The sequence below is a fragment of the Perca flavescens genome, chromosome 12 (genome assembly GCF_004354835.1).
Source record: "Perca flavescens isolate YP-PL-M2 chromosome 12, PFLA_1.0, whole genome shotgun sequence".
Lineage (NCBI taxonomy): Eukaryota > Metazoa > Chordata > Actinopteri > Perciformes > Percidae > Perca > Perca flavescens.
The window spans coordinates 13,079,719-13,101,872 of record NC_041342.1 but is presented as its reverse complement, the minus strand read 5'-3'; the positions used below and the strand labels follow the sequence as shown (position 1 = coordinate 13,101,872).

At 38.9% G+C, this 22,154-nt stretch overlaps 1 protein-coding gene across 2 annotated transcripts in view; it reads right to left on the bottom strand.

Moving 5' to 3' along the window:
• tnn (tenascin N) overlaps window positions 1-22,154 on the bottom strand; it is a 56,037-nt gene that overhangs the window by 17,389 nt on the left and 16,494 nt on the right. For both annotated transcript variants that reach the window (XM_028592956.1, XM_028592955.1), the window contains exons 5-8: window positions 17,231-17,364; window positions 16,987-17,116; window positions 13,844-14,026; window positions 13,141-13,230 (exon numbers count right to left, since the gene is read on the bottom strand). In XM_028592956.1, the coding sequence (XP_028448757.1) occupies window positions 13,141-13,230; window positions 13,844-14,026; window positions 16,987-17,116; window positions 17,231-17,364 (537 nt within the window). The remainder of the gene's footprint in view (window positions 1-13,140; window positions 13,231-13,843; window positions 14,027-16,986; window positions 17,117-17,230; window positions 17,365-22,154) is intronic.

The following is a 22,154-nucleotide window of genomic DNA, read 5'->3' as shown; positions in this document are numbered from 1 at the left end:
CACAACATCACTGAATTTGTGTGTTTGGAAGAGGCAAGTGAGGTGAGTAAAAACCAGAACCGCAGTTGAGAGTAGGCAGTAGTCTGCAGCAGTGTTTGGCATGAAGGAACTATGGAGAACTTTGAAGAAATGTCACCGATTGTTTTGTTTTTTTTCAATCAGCTGTCAGAGTGCATATGCGTCAAGTTAATTATCCATATTTTTCTTTGTATGGACACTGAAGATGACAAATGAACCAATATCTCAAAGGAAGAGTTCTGTGAAGCTCTTCAAAAGAACATCACCAGCACCCAATAGGGGTGGGGGAAAAAATCGATACAGCATAGTATCGCGATATTTTTCGTGGCAATACTGTATCGATACACAGACGCCAAGTATCAATCTTTTATGATATATGTGTTGGTCAGTTTGTCTGCTTGACAATCACATTTTGCACCAATAAAACTGAAGTGTGATGAACAAACAGAGAAATGTATATTTTTAGATACAACAGATGTTGACAAAATTGTCCTTTCGGGACATCATTTGAAATTAGGAAAAATCTGAAGTTGTAAAAAAGGTAAAATATTGCAATATATTGCAGAATATTGCAATATCTTTAAAATCGCAATAATATCGTATCGGGACATAAGTATCGGGATAATATCGTATCGTGAGGCCTCTGGTGATTCCCACCCCTAGCACCCAACCCATGGTCTGGTCCTGGTCAATGAGCTGTGGGACAGTGGGACAAGAACACAGGAGCACAGCAGAGAACACAGAGCCCCTGTTTGTACCATACCTGCAAACTCAGAAGGGCTGAGTTTGCCGAGATATATATATATATATGATAATTGATCTAAAGAATAAAAAAGGAGCCCAAAACAACAGTCGGCTCAAAATTAAATGATTTATTAAAAATGTAATAACAATAACTTATAACAATAACTTATTTCACCAGTAAATTCATGTTAAACGACAAAAACAACCACTGGATGGGAAAAGGGCAGCACAAGGCTGGCGAGGCGAATTTCAAGTCAACGCAACATCTGTGTTGTTTTTCAGACAACGGCAGCTATTGTTGGAATCCTCTACAGTTAAATACAGACACACTTTTACACCGTTTCGCTGTCAGCATTTTAACCGTGTTTACTCCAGCTGCTAGCTAAAGGTAGGCTAACGTTACCTGCTGTCGAGTGTAGTGTTACCGTAACTAGCGTCCCGTGGAGCGATGTTTCAGTTGACTCTAACGTCATTTTTCGGAGCATCAGAGATAAGCGGAGGCATCTAAATAAGGCACCGAAATCTGAGTTGCTATTCGGTCTGGTAGATAACGTCGTTAAAGGAACACGCCGACTTATTGGGAATTTAGCTTATTCACCGTAACCCCCAGAGTTAGACAAGTCGATACATACCCTTCTCATCTCCGTGCGTGCTGTAAGGCTGTCTGACGGCTCCAGCGGCATCAGGTCAGGACAGAACATGCAGGTGAATGGTTCCAGCAATCCTACTGCTCCGAATAAGTGACAAAATAACGCCAACATGTTCCTATTTACATGTTGTGATTTATAGAGTCTGGCGTGTACAAAAACAACGTAACATGAGACACAGCCGTCTTCTAACTGTAAACAAACCGGGAACTATATTCTCAGGCGGAAGAATATAGTACTTGGGCGGAGTGATATGCTCGCAGCAAGCCTGTCTGAGAATATAGTTCCCGGTTTGTTTACTGTCAGAAGACGGCTGTGTCTCATTTTACGTTGTTTTTTGTACATGCTGTGACTATACAAATCACAACATGTAAATAGGAACATGTTGGCGTTATTTTGTCACTTTTGTCACAATTCGGAGCAGTAGGCTAGTTGGAACCAGTTACCTGCAGGATCTGTGCTAGGCTAAGCTAATGCTGGAACCGTCAGACAGCGTTACAGCACGCACGGAGATGAGAAGGGTATGTATCGACTTGTCTTACTCTGGGGGTTACGGTGAATAAGTTAAATTCCCAATAAGTCGGCGTGTTCCTTTAAGGCACTGGTGCCGTATTAGCACCAGGTCTCAGACGCTCCCCCCTCCCCCAAAATAAAAACTCTTTGGATCTACACGATTCACGTGGATGACATTTTCCCATTCAAAACGGCGATTTTCGCCGAAAAGCGACAAGTTTGGAGGTATGTTGTACAGACAGTGGGTTTAAAGAATCACAGGAGACATATGGAACACAGGCGGAACAGTGGGTGGTGCATGTGCATGGGATGGGTGTTAGTCTTTGTCGAGGGAATCTCAATGAAAGCGAAGAGAGAGAGCAACAAAGAGAGGAAGGGAGAGAAAATAAAAGAGTCACAGAAGCATAGTACAAAATACACAGAGGAAGTGAGGAGCAATGTAAAAGCAATCATCATTTAGGATTATTCCTCTGTGGCAGCGGTTCAGTGGAGGTCAGTCTTGTGTCAGTGCGCAGTCTGCATCATGAAAACTGATTGATGATGCATCCAGGAGAAGAAAGGAACCATGCAGCTGTCTAACTCTATACCCCCTCTCTGTCTCTCTTCTCTTTTCCTGTTGTCACTTTTCTGTCCTTGTGGTTGCACAGCTTGACAGCCTGTCATGAGCTAAACCACAGAAAGAATTTATAATAGCCGCATTTTATTACGGTTGAGTGTTTCTTCCGAAGACTAAAAATGAGAGGTCAATCAGTGGTCTAAGTACCTTAAAGGTCCAGTGTGTAACGTGTTTAGTTGTTCATTATCAAAATCTGTGTCGCCGCTCCACAAATTTGTCCTTTTTCATGAATATTTACCACCACCATCAATTCCAAGCATTCCTATAGGCTTGAAATTTTACATTTGCATTTGCATGAACTGGGGCAGACACTCCATATTCATGCGCCATCTTGAAATACGTTAGCCGGTAAGGGACACACAAGACATACTGCTCCGCCTTTCGCGTTTTCGCTGTCACAGTTGCTGCTAATGCTGCTAATGGGTATCGTAGCTTCCCAGCCCCGGCAAGTCTGAAGAAGGAAACATGGAGGACCACACGTATTCAAAATCCAAATTTCAGGAACAGGAGTCTTCTTCTTCACCCAGAAAAAGAAACAGGATATTGAAAAGACCAAGAGACCGGATTTTTTAAGCGTGAAGGCTACCGTAGCTTTAATACGTACTTTGAACTGCGTGGTGCGAGAGAGTTGATTGCGATATATGATCTCAACGCTAGATGGGAGAAATTCCTACACATTGGACCTTTAAGTGAGCGCTACTAGGGAGCCCAGAAAGTGTCTATCACTACACATACACAATGACACAGCATACTGTATATCATCCATCTATAGGTTTGGTTTCTTTGAATACTATACTGGAGACTATAAAACACAACATTAGAGGTCGACCGATTAATCGGTAGGCCGATTAATTGGCCGATTTTTTGGCATTTTTTACATAATTGGCATCGGCCAATATCAAGCCGATTAATAGGCAAGCACATCTACGGGCAGCCTGGTGTTGTTGTTGTTGTGGAACATGTGTTCAACGCATGCTGCCCCTAGAGTCAGATACCAGCAGAGTGAGCAGACCTCACCCAGTGCCTAAGGAAGGAGCTGTTCCTCGGAGAAAACGGTAAGGATTAAATTCTTAAAGTCCTATATATTTAATGAAAAACGTATGACATGTTACTGCCAACTTCGAGAAAAAAACATGAATAGGCGACATGACGTTCGGCTACTTTGGATATTAATAGCTGTCATGTCATGCTGTCATGTCACAATAATTAAGCTAGAATTTTGCAATCACAGACAGTGGATCTGAGACTTTTATTATTTGTTCTGTTTGTGTGTCTATATTTGAGAGGGTTGTCAACTCAATGCAGAGAAAGAAGTTGTAGTTAAAAGAGACCACCGCACCATAGGCTAGTGAAGGACTGGCTTTGCTTTGCTAGCGTCGTTGCTAGGGTTGGTACAGAGTAGACCCGCTGCTAATATGGCACCTGTGCCTTAACGACCCGTACCTACCGGACCGAATAGCAGCGCGGATTTCTGTGAGTCATTTCGGCGCCACTGATATGCCTGCGTTGCTCTCTGATGCTCGAAAACAAATGTTAGAATAACAGAAACATTGCAGCATGTGACGCAAGTTAACATTACACTCGTCAGCAGCTAATGTTAGCCTACCGTTAGCTAGCAGATGGATTAAACACAATTAAAATGCTGCAGCAGCATGTTAAGCAGTGTGCAGCTGCCGTTGTCTACTTGTCTGAAGAACAACACAGACGGTGCGTTAGGGCTGGGCGATATGGACCAAAAGTCATATCCCGATATATTTTGGCTGAATATCGATATACGATATATATCCCGATATTTTTTTCCGCAAAGTGAGAGCAAATGTTCAGTCAAAGCCAAAATCAAATATGACATGTCACAAGTAGTTTCATAGAGACAGTTGCAAAATCAAATAAATAATAAACCGGTTTCTTCACCTGGTTCATGATTAAATTCTCAGCTGTTCAAATAACAATAAAATGTAAACCTAAATACTGTATAACAGGAGTACCTTTTTTGAAATCAAAGCTCCATATTTGTGATTCGTTCCAAAGGTCAATTAAGCTTTTGATATTAATATAATCTACTTTGTTCAAAATGTAATGCCTCATGCCTGTAAGCCTAGGTTTATAGTCCCATTCTTCCACTTGATACTGCTTCCACTTAAGTAAACTAAAAGATGAACTATCGACTACAAAACAAAGAATCTAATTAATGTGTTAATACAAAGAATATTTATTATGATCGGTTCACAGATCTGAGTCCAAACGGAAACTTCAGCCTTCTGAACTAAGAGTTTCTGCTTCAAGGTGAAGTTTAAAACAGACTGAAATGTCCAGGCTCATTCCTCCACTATTTATTTCTGTATGTATTTATGCGTTACATGTCATTTTAACGGGCACTGAGCTCCAGATCCTGCAGCCGCAGAGCGGTCTCTGCTGCCCGCTGTAGCTTCTCTCCGTCCGCCTGCCGCCGGCAAACTTAGTGGAACTTTCCGCCCGATATCGACATACAGGTCGTCCTGGACTACGTGTAAGATCCTACCGATCACCACTCTGTCTTTGGCTGGTCCGATTTGGATCAGCGGGGACCCGCGCAGCAGCGAGGCAAAGCTGTGTTTTCCGGGGAAGAGACGCTGCGGCCCGCCACGGAGCTCTCCGCCTCCGCTGCCGCCGGAGCTCAGGATGCTGGTCGGGCGGCATACATAATCATAAAACACATTGTCACCTGTTAAATGTTATTCATTGCTGTTTGTTCTTTTCATTTCCTCTATCGAACATAATTAAGCAGTACAAAAGTCCGGCATCTTTAGCGTTGATCTGAATGCTTCGCACCCCTGTTCCAAGATGGCGGCGGTTTTGACGTATGTTTAGAACCTCAAGGCGACATCTGTGTATATATCTATGGGAGCAAGGATCACATTTGAACTATATCGATATATGCGATATGGTCTAATTCCATATCTCATTTAAAAATATATCGATATATTTTTAATATCGATATATCGCCCAGCCCTACGGTGCGTCGCGGTGCATTCAAAGTTGTTGTAAAATACCCTTTTGCCATGGTGGTTGTTTTTGTCGTTCAACACCAATTTACTAGTGAAATACATTATTGTTATAAGTTATAGTTATTACATTATTATTAAATCATTTAATTTTGACCATATGGCCTAAAGTTGTTTTCCCCCCTTTTGCGATAATTAGGTTTTGTCCATTTGGCTTTGTCTGTCAACAAACAAAACAAAACAAAAATACATGTTTCAGGACAGTTTTTGGGAAGATGATAGAAACATTTTTAGCCTTGTATCACTTACAATGCACTGAATTATTAGCTGATTTATAAAACAAATGTTAGATTTAATATCTATACCTATCTATAAAATGACTTGAAGAAGATACTATACAAAAATACTAACTTAACCTTGTATTTTCCCCCTTTTTTAGTCATTAAGTCTAATGGCTGAAAAGAAAACCACCCCCTTATGGCAGCGCTTCACCCAGCCAACACCAAAACAAAGAAATGGTGCTGGTTGCTACTGTGTGTCAGCACTACTATTGTTAAAATGGTTAATTTATTTATTGTTCTCAGATGTTTGATAAATGCTGCTAAGTGCACTAAACTTTATCTTTTCATTGAAAAGTTTATTTGACAAAGTTAAGTTTATTTTCTTTCTTTCTTTCTTCTTACCCGTTCTGTTTATTTATACAATATATGTTTTTACATTATACATGTTTAATGTAAGTATACAAGTGCAGACTGGTGTTCAAGTGTTCAATAAATGTTTTTGTTGAGAAATTTTGTGTATCTTAAGTACTTATTAGTGTTCAATTTTATCTTTCAAATAGAGGTTAAAAACAAGCAAATATCGGCCAAGAATAATCGGCAGCATATATCGGCCATCGGCCGACCCTGATTTCAAAAGATCGGCATCGGCATCGGCCTGAGAAAACCCATATCGGTCAGACATCTACACAACATTACCTCTCAATTTACAAAAAATCAACAGCAGTTTATATCATGTGTACCAAATCAATCTAACATCATTGTACTATGTTTGGTCTGTTCATAACACACTCGATTTTTTTGCCACCTTTGTTTTAATATATTTAGTGGCATGCTGATTGTTCACACAGACGGTCTACTTTTTACTATCTAATAATTTCATTGTTTCACACCAGAATTGTGTGAGTATGACTTGACACACAGGCAGCATTGGCCACCAGGCTGATTGTGTTTTCATCTTGTAATTTGGCAGTAACTGGGAAGTGGTTGTCACACATGCTAGTATTTCATTTCAGTGGCTTTGAAATTATATTTAAAACTTGCACATGTAATAGTGCAATAGCCAAGGCTGCCAAGGCAAAACTTGCCCACTTCATGGTATAACAGTCAAAAGTGGTATTGTTTTTTCTATACAGCCAGAAATAGTACATCCAGCAGTGCTTTCCGTCTGTATCTCCCCAGTGAAGGCAACGCTTGACCATTTTAACAACCATTGATAAATCTTAACATTTTACTACAAATACTGCTTTGCTACAGTCAGTCTGAAGATAATGATCCCTGCTTTTTTATTTTATACCCAAAGCAATGTTGGCTACTCTTAATTTAATAAAAGTAAATTCAATTAGTGGGCTGTAAATTGATTTGCAACAGTCAGACAGCCCAAATGAACTATAAAAGTTAAAACCTTTTGACAGTTTCAAGGACAGTCTGCTAATGCTTTTTATCACTCACTGCAAATTAAGTTAAAGGTGCCCTGCTACACATATTTCATTACGTTGTGTAATGTCTGAAGTTCTAACATTTTTTGTGGAAGAAATGCCTTGGTTACCTTGTTTCAAGCCATTCTATTGTCGTATACAAAGCCTACAGGAAGACTCAGCTCGATTTCTGCCAGTTGTCATTAATATTCAACAAGCTAAGCTGTTTGAATCTGATTGGCTAACAGCTAGCCAATGAGAGCCTAGCTGTCAGAATCCTTTACCCAGCCCAACTGGGCGAGCTAATGAATAGTAATGAGTTCAGGCAATATGATGTCAGACTGATCAGCTTTTGTAATTGGCCTGATTTTTCTGCTTATTTTTTTTTCAGTGGCTAGAGCTGACAGAGAAGGTAGCAGTTCATTTTCACATTCACGACATAAAACAAACACATATGGAACTAACATATTTCAAAAAATGCAAGTAGAAACGATTTTGTATGGCAGGGCACCTTTAAATTTGGTTAATAACCATCAGAATAAAGCTTGTATGCCTTGTTTCCCTCTCCTTATTTGGTGCTACGTTGTTACCCTCTGCAGTTCCTTTGGCTCTTATAGGCAGTATAGCTGCTGTCTTGGCTGTCTGATATATTCTATATGTTATATTCTATATATTAGATGTTTTTTCCAAGCACTACTACTTTCTGAGGGCGCCTTGCATTTGCTCTGAAGTTACAGTGTGTGATGGATTGAGTTTCTCGAAATGTTCTACCCCACTAGCTGCATAGCGACAGTGGCTACCGTTCTACAGAACACGAGCTGTGGCTTTGGTCGTTTGGAAAACAGCTTATCCATTATGGGTGGCATGTTCAGCAGAGGCATTGACCACAAGGCGCACAGCAACATGCCATCTTTCATCATTTACAGCCTCACTGTAAAGTGGAAGCCAATCAGTATGTCTGTGGATGGAGCCGAAGGAAAATATGTGTCAATGGACGCCATTATGTCAGGTGTGACATATGTTTTGTTGTAGAGTCCTCTGGCTGCCACAGGCTTTTGGTTATGTTTATCCAACAATCTATTTGTACCGTAAGCAGCTCATAATTCTTTATGACACAACTGACATGTCTATTTTGCCACATCTACAAGTAGAAGTAACATACAATATGGATGATATGAAAGGCCCCCGTTGCCATCATAAATTATCTGCTCATTATCCATTCACTGTACTATCAGGCATGCAAATTTCAAACCATTAGACCAGAGTTTTTTTGTTTTCTTCAAATCAAACCATAGTAATGCTGTCAAATCACAAAGGCCAATCCACATTACACAAACACAATTTTTCACAAATCAAACATTCATTGAAGCATGTTAAGTTTAAGAAATGTAAGTATATTTTATTGCATTTTATTGTTATTAATAACTGAGATTAGAAACTGTTTTAACAGTACTTTTAAAATCTTTGTTGGCCTTAATTTTAAGAGAATAATAACGAACAGCTATTGTAGTAAATTCTGTGGAGGACATGGTAATTTCAAAAAATTCATGTGTATTGCGAGACGTATCGTGGCCTCTGTATATCTTGAGGTTATAAGCCAGACCCAGCCCTAATCAATATATTATTACCTCTGAAAATAACCAATTCAAAAAACTAACTTTTGATGAGACAGAGCTGTTACAGCATGTATCCATAAAAAAGGGCAAAAATGGCAGAGCCTCCTCCAAATGCCACACATGAGAACATAATCTCTCCTGTACCTGAACCTTGCTACATACACATGGATGTACCTATCTACATAAGAACAGGACAATAGAGCTGTCTCTTACCACACCAATATAATGAACAGACAAAGAAGGGTTAGAGTTCTCATCATTAGTTTTTTTTTAAAGTCCCTACTCAAATTTTCACTTGTTATTTCTTTCTGGCACCTAGTCTCGGAAAACCCTGATGGACAAATCTGAGCAGACAGGGTACTCCCACTGGGCCACATGAGGTGCTAAGGTCTGTCCAGATAACATAAAGACTAAACATTCAACTCCAAAACCAAAGACAAGTCCATCTGCTTTTGGTTATAGAGGCCTTGGTGGTGACTTTATTGAATCTGAATCAGCAGTAGCAAGCTATGGTATGTTGTGTTTATACGCCTTATAATCTTTTGGCAGGTGAGTGACTGTGAAACATCTGTTCCAAGTAAAGATCCATTTGACTGTTTTTCTAAATGTTAGCTGTCATTAAATCATTTTACTTTGGCAGTTAAAGGACACCATCCAGCCACCCACAGAATCTCACACACACACACACACACACACACACACACACACACACACACACACACACACATATATATACACATACAAACATATACATACACACACACACACACATATATATATATATATATATATATATATATATATATATATATATATATATATATATATATATATATACACTACCGGTCAAAAGTTTGGGGTCACTTAGAAATTTCCATTCCAGACAGAATACCAGCAGAGATCAGTTGCATTGTTTTTTTTTAATCAGGGCAGCAGTTTTCAGATTACATTATGTGCTTACATAATTGCAAAATGGTTCTCGACTGTTGTAGACAGAAGTGGCTGAAGAAATGCTTGAAATTCCATGCTTTTTGGTCTAAACGTCATACCCAAATTAAAAGTGGTACAGCTCCCATATACTTTGACACTTAGGGGTGTGCCTGATATCATTGGAAAGGAAACACTCAAGTTGTGTCAGGGTGATTCTAGGCCTAACTGACACAGAGTTACAGAGGCTAGAATGGAGATTTTTATTTCTGTCCAAGTTATAAATCTGTAAAATTATTAAAATACACTGCTGTAAACACATCTGACAGGTGACAGACAACACAGCATTAGCCACGTCTCAGCTTACTACAGAAAAAAATTCAGAAGCTAAAAGACTCAAAAATGGATTTTATATGAATTCTTTTCTACAAATATGTCTGTGCGTTTTTTTATTTCTATTTGAAAAGTGCAAATAAAAAAGCCAAAAAACTACAAAATACAACACTTCTCAAATACACAAACAAACCCACATCAATCACCTTTCCAATGATATCAGGCACACCCCTGAGTGTCAAAGTATATGGGACTGTACCACTTTTAATTTGGGTATGACGTTTAGACCAAAAAGCATGAATTTCAAGTGTTTCTTCAGCCACTTCTTTCTGCAACAGTCGAGAACCCTTTTGCAATTATGTAAGCAAATAATGTAATCTGAAAACTGCTGCCCTGGTTAAAAAAAACAATGGAATGGAGTGGAATGGAAATTTCTAAGTGACCCCAAACTTTTGACCGGTAGTGTATATATATATATATATATATATATATATATATATATATATATTATATTATATTATATATTATATTTTAGATTCCTCAAAGTAGCCACCCTTTGCTTTTTTGATAGCGCTGCAAACCCTTGGTGTTCTCTCAATGAGCTTCATGAGGTAGTCACCTGAAATGGTTTTCACTTCAAAAGGTGTGCATTGTCAGGGTTAATTAGTGGAATTTTTTTCCCTTATTAATGGGGTTGGGACCATCAGTTGTGTCGTGCAGAAGTCAGGTTGATACACAGCCGACAGCCCTATTGGACAACTGTTAGAATTCATTTTATCATCATATAACCAATCAGCTAAGTAAAGAGAAACGAGTGGCCATCATGACTTTAACAAATGAAGGTCAGTCAGTCCGGAAAATTGCGAAAACTTTGAATGTGTCCCCAAGTGCAGTCGCAAAAACCATCAAGCGCTACAACGAAACTGGCTCACATGAGGACCGCCCCAGCAAAGGAAGACCAAGAGTCACCTCTGCTGCTGAGGATAAGTTCATCAGCCTCAGAAATCGCAAGTTAACAGCAGCTCAGATTAGAGACCAGATGAATGCCACACAGAGTTCTAGCAGCAGACACATCTCTAGAACAACTGTTAAGAGGAGACTGTGCGAGGCCTTCATGGTCAAGTAACTGCTAGGAAACCACTGCTAAGGAGAGGCAACAAGCAGAAGAGATTTGTTTGGGCCAAGAAACACAAGGAATGGACATTAGACCAGTGGAAATCTGTGCTTTGGTCTGATGAGTCCAAATTTGAGATCTTTGGTTCCTACCGGCGTGTCTTGGTGCGACGAAGAAAAGGTGAACGGATGGATTCTACATGCCTGGTTCCCACCGTGAAGCATGGAGGAGGAGGTGTGATGGTGTGGGGGTGCTTTGCTGGTGACACTGTTGGGGATTTATTCAAAATTGAAGGCATACTGAACCAGCATGGCTACCACAGCATCCTGCAGCGACATTCTGACAGCTAAAAGGTCTAATGTGTGGCTAATATTCACTCAAAAGGATTTCAACACTGGGACAGTCTGCAGCTTAAGACACAGATCAGACTAGCTGCACCATGGATACTACCGTAGTCCCGAGTTGTAAAAACTCAAAAACTCAAACATCACTGAAAATATCACTGATGGAATTTACTGATGTGTTCAATTGCACCTCGTAAGCTCATGGTGCATTCAATGTTGTTTTAAAGTACCCTTCTGCCATCTAGTTTGGCCCTCATTTCTCGCTGCAACCATAGCACTTACTGTTTCTTTATCTCTCATTGCGTATAACCACTCCTGCCCAATGCAAACACGTTTGGGGAGATAATAGGGGAGTGTGTGGTGGTCTCTGTTGCGCCATGCCATACATCATGAATCCAGTACATCTTTGCTTGCTACCTAAAATTAAGGATTGTAGCTACAGGAGTGGAGACAACCCACTGTCTGTCTGGTGTAGATTAGCGTGTGCGCGCACGCACACACACACACACACACACACACACAAAATTACTACACAAGTAGATGGCACACTCACACACAGAAAGCTGTGACAGGGGCCCTTGAATACCTGACTGGCTGCAAAAGAAGAGAGGTGACTTTTGAAAAAACCAAGCTAACATTGATGACTAAAAACCATTATATTGGCTGCCTCAGGGTCTAAAAACGAAGAGCCATCAACCTGGAGGCTGCTTTTGAGCTGAGTAAGTGCTGAGGGTGGATGAGAGCTAAGATGAAGGAGGAAAGGAAGAGAGATGAAAGGCAGAAAAGTAAAAAATATATATAACAAAGCATAAATGAGGAGAATAATGGAAGAAACTGACTAAATGGAAGACCTGCCGTGCCAATTTGGACCATTTGTCAGAATGTCATGACCAGCTGTTGAAGTGAAACTGTAAAATTAATTCCTCCTCACATCATAAAACCAAATGTTAGACCAAACGCTTCAAACTCAATGACACACCGCTAAAATCCAACGTTACCAGATGGACTCTGTAAATCACGGACCTTCTCACCTCAACCATCAGTGAGCATCTTGTAGTCGTTACACCATTCATATCATGTTTCCTCTTGGTGAACCGGCTCACTACAGCCATTAAGCACTCCATCATTAACTCATAATCGTGCTCCTTGCTGGCTGTATTCATTATGCTATTATCATTGGCTGTGTGTGGAAGGTAATACCAGGTTGTATCATACCATGTCAGTATTGTGTATGACAGATTATGTGTTTTTCCTATTAGGTTTCTGACCACTGGTTAATTACTGGTGGCTTGACAAGAGCTAAGAGCTGTCTTTGATGCTGCACCCAATTCAAAAATAAATGGAATATGAATATCGTTGCTGTTTCTTTAAAGTGTTTCACTTGCACAAGTCGCTAATCGATCATTTTAAGTGTCGTCCAATTCAGACACAGTCAGTGGTAGCACAAACTCAAGTCTCTGCAATTTCTGTCCGGCGGTAGTCCATTTGAGGAAAATTGGGCCAATTTTGTGCTTACTGATAATATACAGAATATGCACTGAGTAACACATTAGGTTAAATGGTTCATGGACACTGATGTGTTGACACTGACCTGTGGCACCAGTGACAGACGAAGGTTTTCCCTCAGTTGTTCCTTTGATAGCCTGCACTGAGATTTGGTACTCTGTTCCTGGAAACAGACCTGCAGGAAGACACATTTTTAATCTCCAATATATATTTCTGTTACACCATTATGCCACGTTTACATTCCTTACTTTTCTTCCTTTGCGAAAACTGGATACTTTTATGTGGTCAGGGCTAAAAATCCATCAAATGTACTATCTGAGAAGGAAATTCACTTGTTGGTTAACCTGATCATAACTTGTGTCCACACGGAGGACATAATCTATGATGAAGATTCTCAATAGACATTGCTTTGTTTTAAGGGCTAACAAGAAAATAGTGGGAAACCACTATACTATTACATGAATGTTATCTTCAATCATCTATATTTAAATGTTTATTGGGCATTGTGATATAATGATGTGACATAAATATATTAAGATGTATTCCACTTGTTCATGCATTTGCATTATATTATTATCATGCATATTTACGGGGAAAAACAGAGAATTTGCACAGTCTGCCTTACTTTTAAGCCTAGCTCTAACATCCAGTGCTAGCCATTGGTTAGCCAACGAGAGAGACTTTAAAATAAGCAACAATTCAGAAGTATACTCAGGGGCTTCAGGGTTTTTGCATGTATTTAAAACCCCTTCTGTGCAAACTTGTGTTCTGTCTATTATAACACTTACCAACAATAGTGTGTTTGGTGCGCGCCTCTTGGCTCCTCTGTACATTCAGCTCCTCCTCCTGTCCTTCCGGGTCAGTATGTTTGAGCCTGAAGTGATCCACCTCAGTTGATGGGTTCTTCCAGTCCACCTCGATAGAGACTTCTGTCTGGCCAAGAACTTGGATACCATCAATAGCGGAGACATCTGGGAAGGATGCAAGTGTTGGACAGCAAGGTGGAAATGAGAGTAACCTACAGACGGGACCCTTAAACTGGAAAGCCTGCATTAAAGCCCCTGTAATCACAAGCATCTTCCCTGCTATGCTACTATGTCCTTGGGCTAGACAATGATTCCCTTTAACCCTGAAATGTGACCTTCCGGGGGAGGAGATCATACAGAATTTCCCTTTTGGCCATCAAGAGAATATCATAACCAAACGTGATTATAGAAAATTGTAAAACATAAATAAATCACACCTTGTCCTACCTCATACTGTGGATAACGTCTTTACTTGAATGTCAGGAAAACTGCACACTGAAGTTTATGCATGTATGTAAAACAAATGCCAGCACAGAACGACTCTCAATTATTAACATGTTAGGGTAACGGAGACACTGTGATATAGAATAATTATGTAAGCAATGCACGTAAGGATGTGAGGAGAGACTCAGCTCACGAGACACGAGATTGGGTTCACAAGAACGAGACAAGATTTTACCACTATTTTGAAGCAAAGTTAAATGAAGAAATATGACAAATACTCTTTTATTCAATCGAAAGTCACAAAATGAAAAAATTAACACTATGGAAGTTTTTGCCACAAACTCAAATGGCTTCTCTCCTGTATAACTAACCTCTTCAGACCTAATAACTGCAGCCTCTCTCTCTTCTCCCAAACCTATTACAACCTATTAATCAAAACAAATATGAATCTTCTTCTGTTTCTTATTCTTTTTTAGCCTGTTTTATTTTCATGACCATTTTTATTTGCTGTTTAATGTTTTATGTAAAGCACTTTACATTGCCTTGTTCCTGAAAGGTGCTATAGAAATAAAGTTGCCTTGCCCTACAACCTCAGCCTGTCAGTCTGTCACCAGGGCAATATGAACACTTTAGTCTTGTGCCTGTCAGACAGTCCCCAAGGCAATAGAGAATACCTGTCTGTCTCAAAAGTTAAACAATCTGCACGGTGATTTCGCTATTATACTATATTGCAGCTCGTGGAACGAGATCTCATCACACCTCTAATTGCTCATCTTACATGATTTTAAAAATACTCCATCTCGTTTAATAAAATTGTTAAATAATTTAATAGCATAGACAGTGTAAATAATGCACTTGTATTATTGTTTTTCTGCCATGTTTTGGCCCATGTTACTAAAATTAAAGTCAAAGAAGTGAAAAATATGCACATAATCTAAGCACAAGTTATGTGGTATAACACATTACCACTGGTTTAACCTCTAATCTCTATGACACTGTGAGTCAGAGTTATTATACATACTGTACCATACCATACTGGGGTATTTTTCTAAAGATTAGACGCACTAAAGGCTTTTTCACACATATGCCATTTGATAAATATTGATGAAATACATGTAACTGTGTGAACAGATAGGTACCATTTAGGATAGCATAGCCAGGAGGGATTAATTTCAGTACATGGTGAAAAAAAAACCAGAACCATCAAACAAAGCAATTGGTACCAAATGAAAAGGGTTAGCAATGTTTTATGCCAGCTATTGGGGTTTTCCAAGGGAAAAAGAAAAACATTCACTTAAACCCTCTTTTGAAGTAGATCATCTTTTGAAGTTTAACTATGTAACAGTCTGCATCATGCTGTGTACTACTCACACAACCAAAAGCCAGATGATGGCGTGTTTTCTCATGCCCATATGGGAATGCCATGCTCTGTGAGGTTTTCCATGGCTCACCAGGCTAACCACACATTAGAGTCAAACTCAATCTCTCCCTCTGTCAGTCTGTCTCGCTCACGCCCAGCAATGATGTCTATTAATCTCTTGCTCTTCACATCTGCCGCTACCACATCTGTGAAGTCATTTCCTTGCAATTACCTTTAAATGTAATGGTTAACAAACCAGCACTTAATGAAACACTTAGTAGTAATGACGGGCTTCCGTTTGTTCTTTGTTTTTTAGCATTGTATTTATGTAAAAAAAATATTTACCGTGGATTTAAATACAGAAAAGAAACTCTTCATCTTGCACAAGTCACAGCAAGTTATTTAGCATAAGTGGAACAGATAAGTGGCATGACAAAATTCAAACTGTAAATATAGTTATGCCAAAAGTGTAGTAGCTAGCCACAATTTTTACCCATAGGATTGAAGGGACACTAGTAGAAGTGTGAAACGAATCAAATAATCGATGCATCGAATCGTGGACATGGACGATGCTGCATCGATAATCGGCAGGCTCATAATCGATTATTTCTGTTTACAATTTAATGTAGGCCTAACAACATTTATATTTATATATTCTGTTATGTTTTGCACATTCAGGAAGTGCCATGTGCTCAGTGGTATAGTTTGATGTATCCAATTTATTTAGTATTAGAGCACTGCAGAAGGTTTTGTTTTTGAAGCTTGAGAAGCTATGAATTAAATATCCTACATGGCTTTAATAGAAAAATGTATTTGACGCATCGTGATGCATTGAGATAACAAATCGAATTGAATTGCTGACATGATAATCGTAATCAAATCGAATCGGGAGATCAGTGAAGATTCACACCTCTAGACGCTAGCAGCTAACGAAACCCCTCAAATTCACAAATATGCATTAAATTGAAATCAGACACAAGTGTTAGCTTTGTAAGACCTTGGGGGTAACTGTAATATAAGTGGCGTGACGAAATTCGAACTGTAAATATACTATAGTTATGCCAGCAGCTGGCCAGCTCCGCGGAGCCCCGAGCCCAGTCAAATTTGACTGTTTAATCCACAGATAATCAAACTAAATCCCCCACATCTGCTTTTGAAACGACCCCACCGACACGTTTAAAGGCAACATGCTGCACCCAGCCCCATTACACTTTACCAGTAATGGATCTTAATCTGCGTCATACTCATTTAGTCAAAAGAGGTCCACATTTTAAGGCCTTATTGTTGTTTTTTAGTCCTGCCCACAGCGGTCTGTGCTCACCTGTGGTAGCTTCGATCATGTCTGCTTCACTTTGAATTTCTTTGATGACGGCATACACCTGGACAATGTAGGTGACCCCAGGAGTGAGTCCTGTGATGAGGTAGGAGTTCTCTGTGTTGGGAACCCGGACCTAGGATACAGTGGGTTGAAACAAAGGTGTTTCAAAATGAAAAATATGGTTCTATGCTACTTCCGTTATTCAATACACCTACAGATATAATAAAAAGGAAAAACAAAAACCTACCTGCTCCAGGGCACTCTTATCATCTTTGGGATGATATGTCAAAATGTAATACTCTGCCCCACGGACTGACTCCCACTCAACCAGAAGAGAGACGTCGGTTAGCTGGACCAACCGCAGATCCTGAGGGCCGAGGACTGAGATAGAAAGAGAGGTAGTCACAGACAGAGAAAGGGACAGAGAGACATTTTAAATTGCTTTCTTGACTGCTTCCGTCTGTCATTTTCTCTCTAAGTCTTTATGTCTTTCACTTAATACATTTACTTAAAGACCCAGACAACCTATGTTCTCTGTAACACTTTAAGTCCCCCTATTAATCATGTATAATCAGTATGTAAACATGTAATAAATGGCTACAATTCCCCTCAGGATAAATACAAGTCTATCTTATCTTATATTTTATATTATTACAACTTTGTTTTATTATACTGTCATGCGTAGAAGGAGTTAGAGTTGCTAACAAATATATCAATAAACACTTAGCTCCACTTGCAACTACATTATAAGATAAGGTAAAACTGTATTGATCCCCAGCAGGGAAATGTGGCTGTTGTAGCAGTACAAGAACAACAAAAAAATACGGATGAGTATGTAAAGTAACATACTATTACAATAATAAGAGGTACAATATAGTTACTATAGTTAGTTAGTTAGTTATGTTTTATTTCTGTGTCATGTCAAACATTTTGGACACCACAAATTTACTTATTTAACAAACATCTTCCTGTCGCATATACAAATCATTCGGAGAAATACATGAATACAAATACATATACACATACCAGGGCTCCAGACTATATTTCCTTTCTATATTATTATTTAAACACTTCAGATTTGTTTTTTCTATTTTACACATAGATTGACACAATTCATTTAACTCTTTGTTCCAATAAGGTTTCGTATTGAATGGCTTTTTTGTAACCTTATAGTTGTCTCCATCTTTAATATCAGACTCTATATCTTCTTTAATCAATTTACAAAGGCTGACATACCAGTTATCTAGATTTTCTTGTTCTCTAAATCATAATTGTATATCATTCTTCAATTTCAAAAGGGTTGATTGCTGTAAACTCAACGATAAGAAGTCAACTGGTAAAGTCCTGCTAACTTTTCTTTTTGTGGATGAATTTGTAAACTCTCCTGATAAGCTACACGACAACAAACCTCAGTCTTTATAAGAAATGTACATACTATACATAATTTATTACATGTTTAGATACTGATTATTCAAGACAAATAGGGGAGACAGCACTGCTGTGAGTCACTGAATGAGGCAACTGTGGTTAGTTCTAGTCTGTAACAGCCGGACAGTCAAGTGTGTTATCTAAACTGCTGAAGTCAGATGAACAGGTGAAGTGAAGATAACACCGGTCGTCTTGCATTGCAAGACCTATCTCCACAGCGCTGACGGATTTGGTGATTTTAGCTGAGCTAGACCAGAAAATATTCAGTTAAAACAGATCGGTGATGCTGTTTTGTCTGTTTTTCATTTCAATTTAGTGGAAATCAGCTTGTATAGACTTGAAACCTGCTTGAGATACTGTAGGTAATACATCTTAATAAACAATCTTTAAGTTTCTGGTCACAGTTGGATCAATATTGTTATTTTATTTGGCAAGGCAGTGCAGACTTTTGGGAAAAATAATATTGCTTTTTAGTGGTTATAAAAGGCCAAAGGGCTTCAATGGAGACCATGGAAAAAATATGGCAGGGGGGCAAATCGAAAGGTATAAAACTATGGTGGAGTACAATAACAAAACAGCAGCCAAAAGACAGAAGACAGCAAGTCAGCAGTGTTGGGGAGGGAGGCTTTCCACAAACAAGAAGAGCTTTCTGTGGGTACTATGAAGGGAAATAAATGGTAGATGGTGGTAAATTTCGAGAAGTACTAACAAATGTAAGCAAATTTCAAGGGGAAAATGTGAGCTGGGTGGTGAGGGGGGGCCACCATAACTTTGGCAGGGAAGGAATTCACATCAGGTTAAGATGCCGTTCCACAAGGCAAAGTCAGGAAGCTTAATGTTTTTTCTTACATGTAGCAATCCCTTTCCATCCAGTAGCAGTTAACATCCCCCTGTTACTACTCTAGGCATAACTATAACATAACAATCTTTACCCTCAAATAATATCTCAGAACAGCTGGGGTGAATAAATTAACATATTAAGATTGGAAAAAGTAGAAACTAATAGTGATTTGTGTCTTCTCTGAGAAAAATATGACTGAAACAAAATGTTTGGACTTCTTGAATCTGCAGTGAGTAGGCACAATGAATGTATCAATGTTAATATGGACAGATGGAATAGTAATTCAGTCAACATTTTTGTTGTTCCTCTGTGTCCTATTATTTATCCCATCCATTTGTAAATGTTAGACATGTGAATCAAGTCTCTGAGAAAATTCACTTACACACAGAACTTGAAAACAGAGCCAAATATGGTTTTTGAGACAGTCAAAGGAGCTTGATAGAGCTCTAAAGAAGTTAAACTTATTTTAATCCCACCCACTGTATATGAAGATTATCTCATTAGATGCCGTTTCTGCTTCTACTTTCTTCTTTTAGAGTTCAGGCTATAACAATATTTTCATTGTTAAAGCCTCACTGATTCTCTCAACTATGTGGCGTCTGCCTTTGATAGTAGAGATACAAATAATATTGAAGCTATCTCAACATTGATGGCATGGAATGAAACTTCACTAGACATACAGTATATCTAAAGCCATACTTCAACAGTCATGTCATCACCCAGGGAGCAGATTGACATCCATCATCAAGGTGCTAAAATGGCAAGTAGCCACATAAAACAAAAAAATGTCTATTCTTCTCCCGGTGTTTATTACCACTACTATTACTAACACCTAAAAACAACACTATGTATTTTTTTTTCTTACCTCCCACTTTTCCTTCCTCCCTGACTTTTCCTCTGACTTGGTGCCACTGTTGATGTTGGACTCCATTCAACAGCCCCTACACACAAAGCTACAGACCTGTCTCCAGCTATGCTCTGCCTGTACAGAGCAAAACACAGCTTGAAGAAACTAAATCACAATCGAGGGTTTGACATAGCTGACCTGCTACTGTGAAGGACCTGAAATTGGTTGTGCAGCTTTTTTTAGTTTAAAAATCCCTGCTTTAAAAATGTGCTCTGTACTCTGGGTTAACTGTAGAGGAAGAAATGCCATAGACGTATAGCCAGAGGTTGCCATATATAGATTATTATTTTAAAGTTTCTTCTACAGTCCAAGAGACAAACACTTTGAAAAAGTAAAATTTTGTGCCATTCACCTGTACTGAATCTTCAAGATATGCTTAGAAATAACTGTCACAGTATGAACTCAGTGAATTAAACTGCCCATGCCTGGCTGCTGCTGCTCACCTTTCTGCTTGCGTGGCCTTAAATTGCCATAAAATGCAATTTTCTACTCTGCTCCTGAGGCAGTACTGTAATAGCAGTTTGGTGAGCAGTGCATTTAGCAGGAAAGGTGATGATTCTTCTAGGGGTTCAAAGCAAGATGGAGCCCCAAAAGACTAATGGGTGTTTTTGTATTCCTGTGCTATTACTGTATGTGACCTGATGTCATATGTTGCCCAGAGACCATAGCAGTCAGCAGTCATGGTCCGCCCACTGAAAAGGCCCCATCAGCTGCTCTATCTGAAATAACTGTTGGAGAGATTCTTTGAATGCCCCAGAAGTAGGTCACTATAGCCATCATAACTGCCATAACTTTAGGTTTAGTCAGAGACACTTATGAACGCTCTTTGAGAGAGATCTCAAAGTAATTATATTATCATAATCATTATATATTTGCCTCAAAACATAAGAAAGAATAGGGGTGGTGGAAAGCAGCAGCAGTGTTATTGGTTCAGTAGGGTTCCAGTAGCGCGGTTCATTCTGGTAATATGCTCCACTGGGCAAAATACCCACTAAGCTTGGATATTTTATTGAACCTTTTATCTCTCCTTGATCTTTTTTACTTGCAAAGAGCAATGTACAAAACATTTAGGCTAGTTAGTGTAGCTCAACTACACAAACAGAGGGGCAACTCTTCTCTAGAGAAATTATCGAGCTGATCGTGTCACATCAATTTCAGGTGAGACTCCCAGTTTAATTTATCTAAATCATATCAACATTTTAAGCTTATCATCTTCGGTTTTTCTCTTTACATTTTTGCTGCACCTCCCGCATTTGGAGCAAATAGCTTATTAAACTAAGGTGTAAAAATAAGTAGACTTCAGCTGTTAATTCAATATACAGGTCTGAAACATTGTTTTAGCATTTTATATCTTATGCTTTCGTTTATGTTGCAGGTTGACACCATTGTTAGACTCAAAACTGTAATGTTTAAGCAGATTATAGAATTGTAGTTATTTATATTTTATATACTTGCAAATGTTAAAAGGTAAACCTAAGTGGAAAAAGCTGAATAGAATTTCAGTTAGCTGCTTTGGTTTCAGGGTTATGGTATCACGCAAGCTGGACCATTGGGTCATGGTCATGGCTTACTGGAACTAGGCCTGTCACAATAACATTTTTTGCCGGACGATAAATTGTCCCAGAAATTATTGCGATAAACGATAATATTGTCATTCCAAGAGAGCATTGTCATCTAATATAATGATAATGGCATAATAATGCAGGTACACCTTTTCAAAAATCAATACACTTTTATTTCTAAAGAATATTTAACACCGGAACTGGAAGACATTTCAAATATCCACAATCTGTCTTTGATCTCCTTTAGTATGTCGTCTTTCACGCTGTTGTACAGTTGTGGAATTGCCGTTTGTGACACGTATGTTCTCCCAGGCAATCCGTACTGGCTGTCAAATGTTTGCAGCATTCCTTGAGTGTTGTGCGATAGACTACAGACTCTGTACTAAATTTAACATTTATTTATTATTATTATTTATTTATTATTATTTAAACA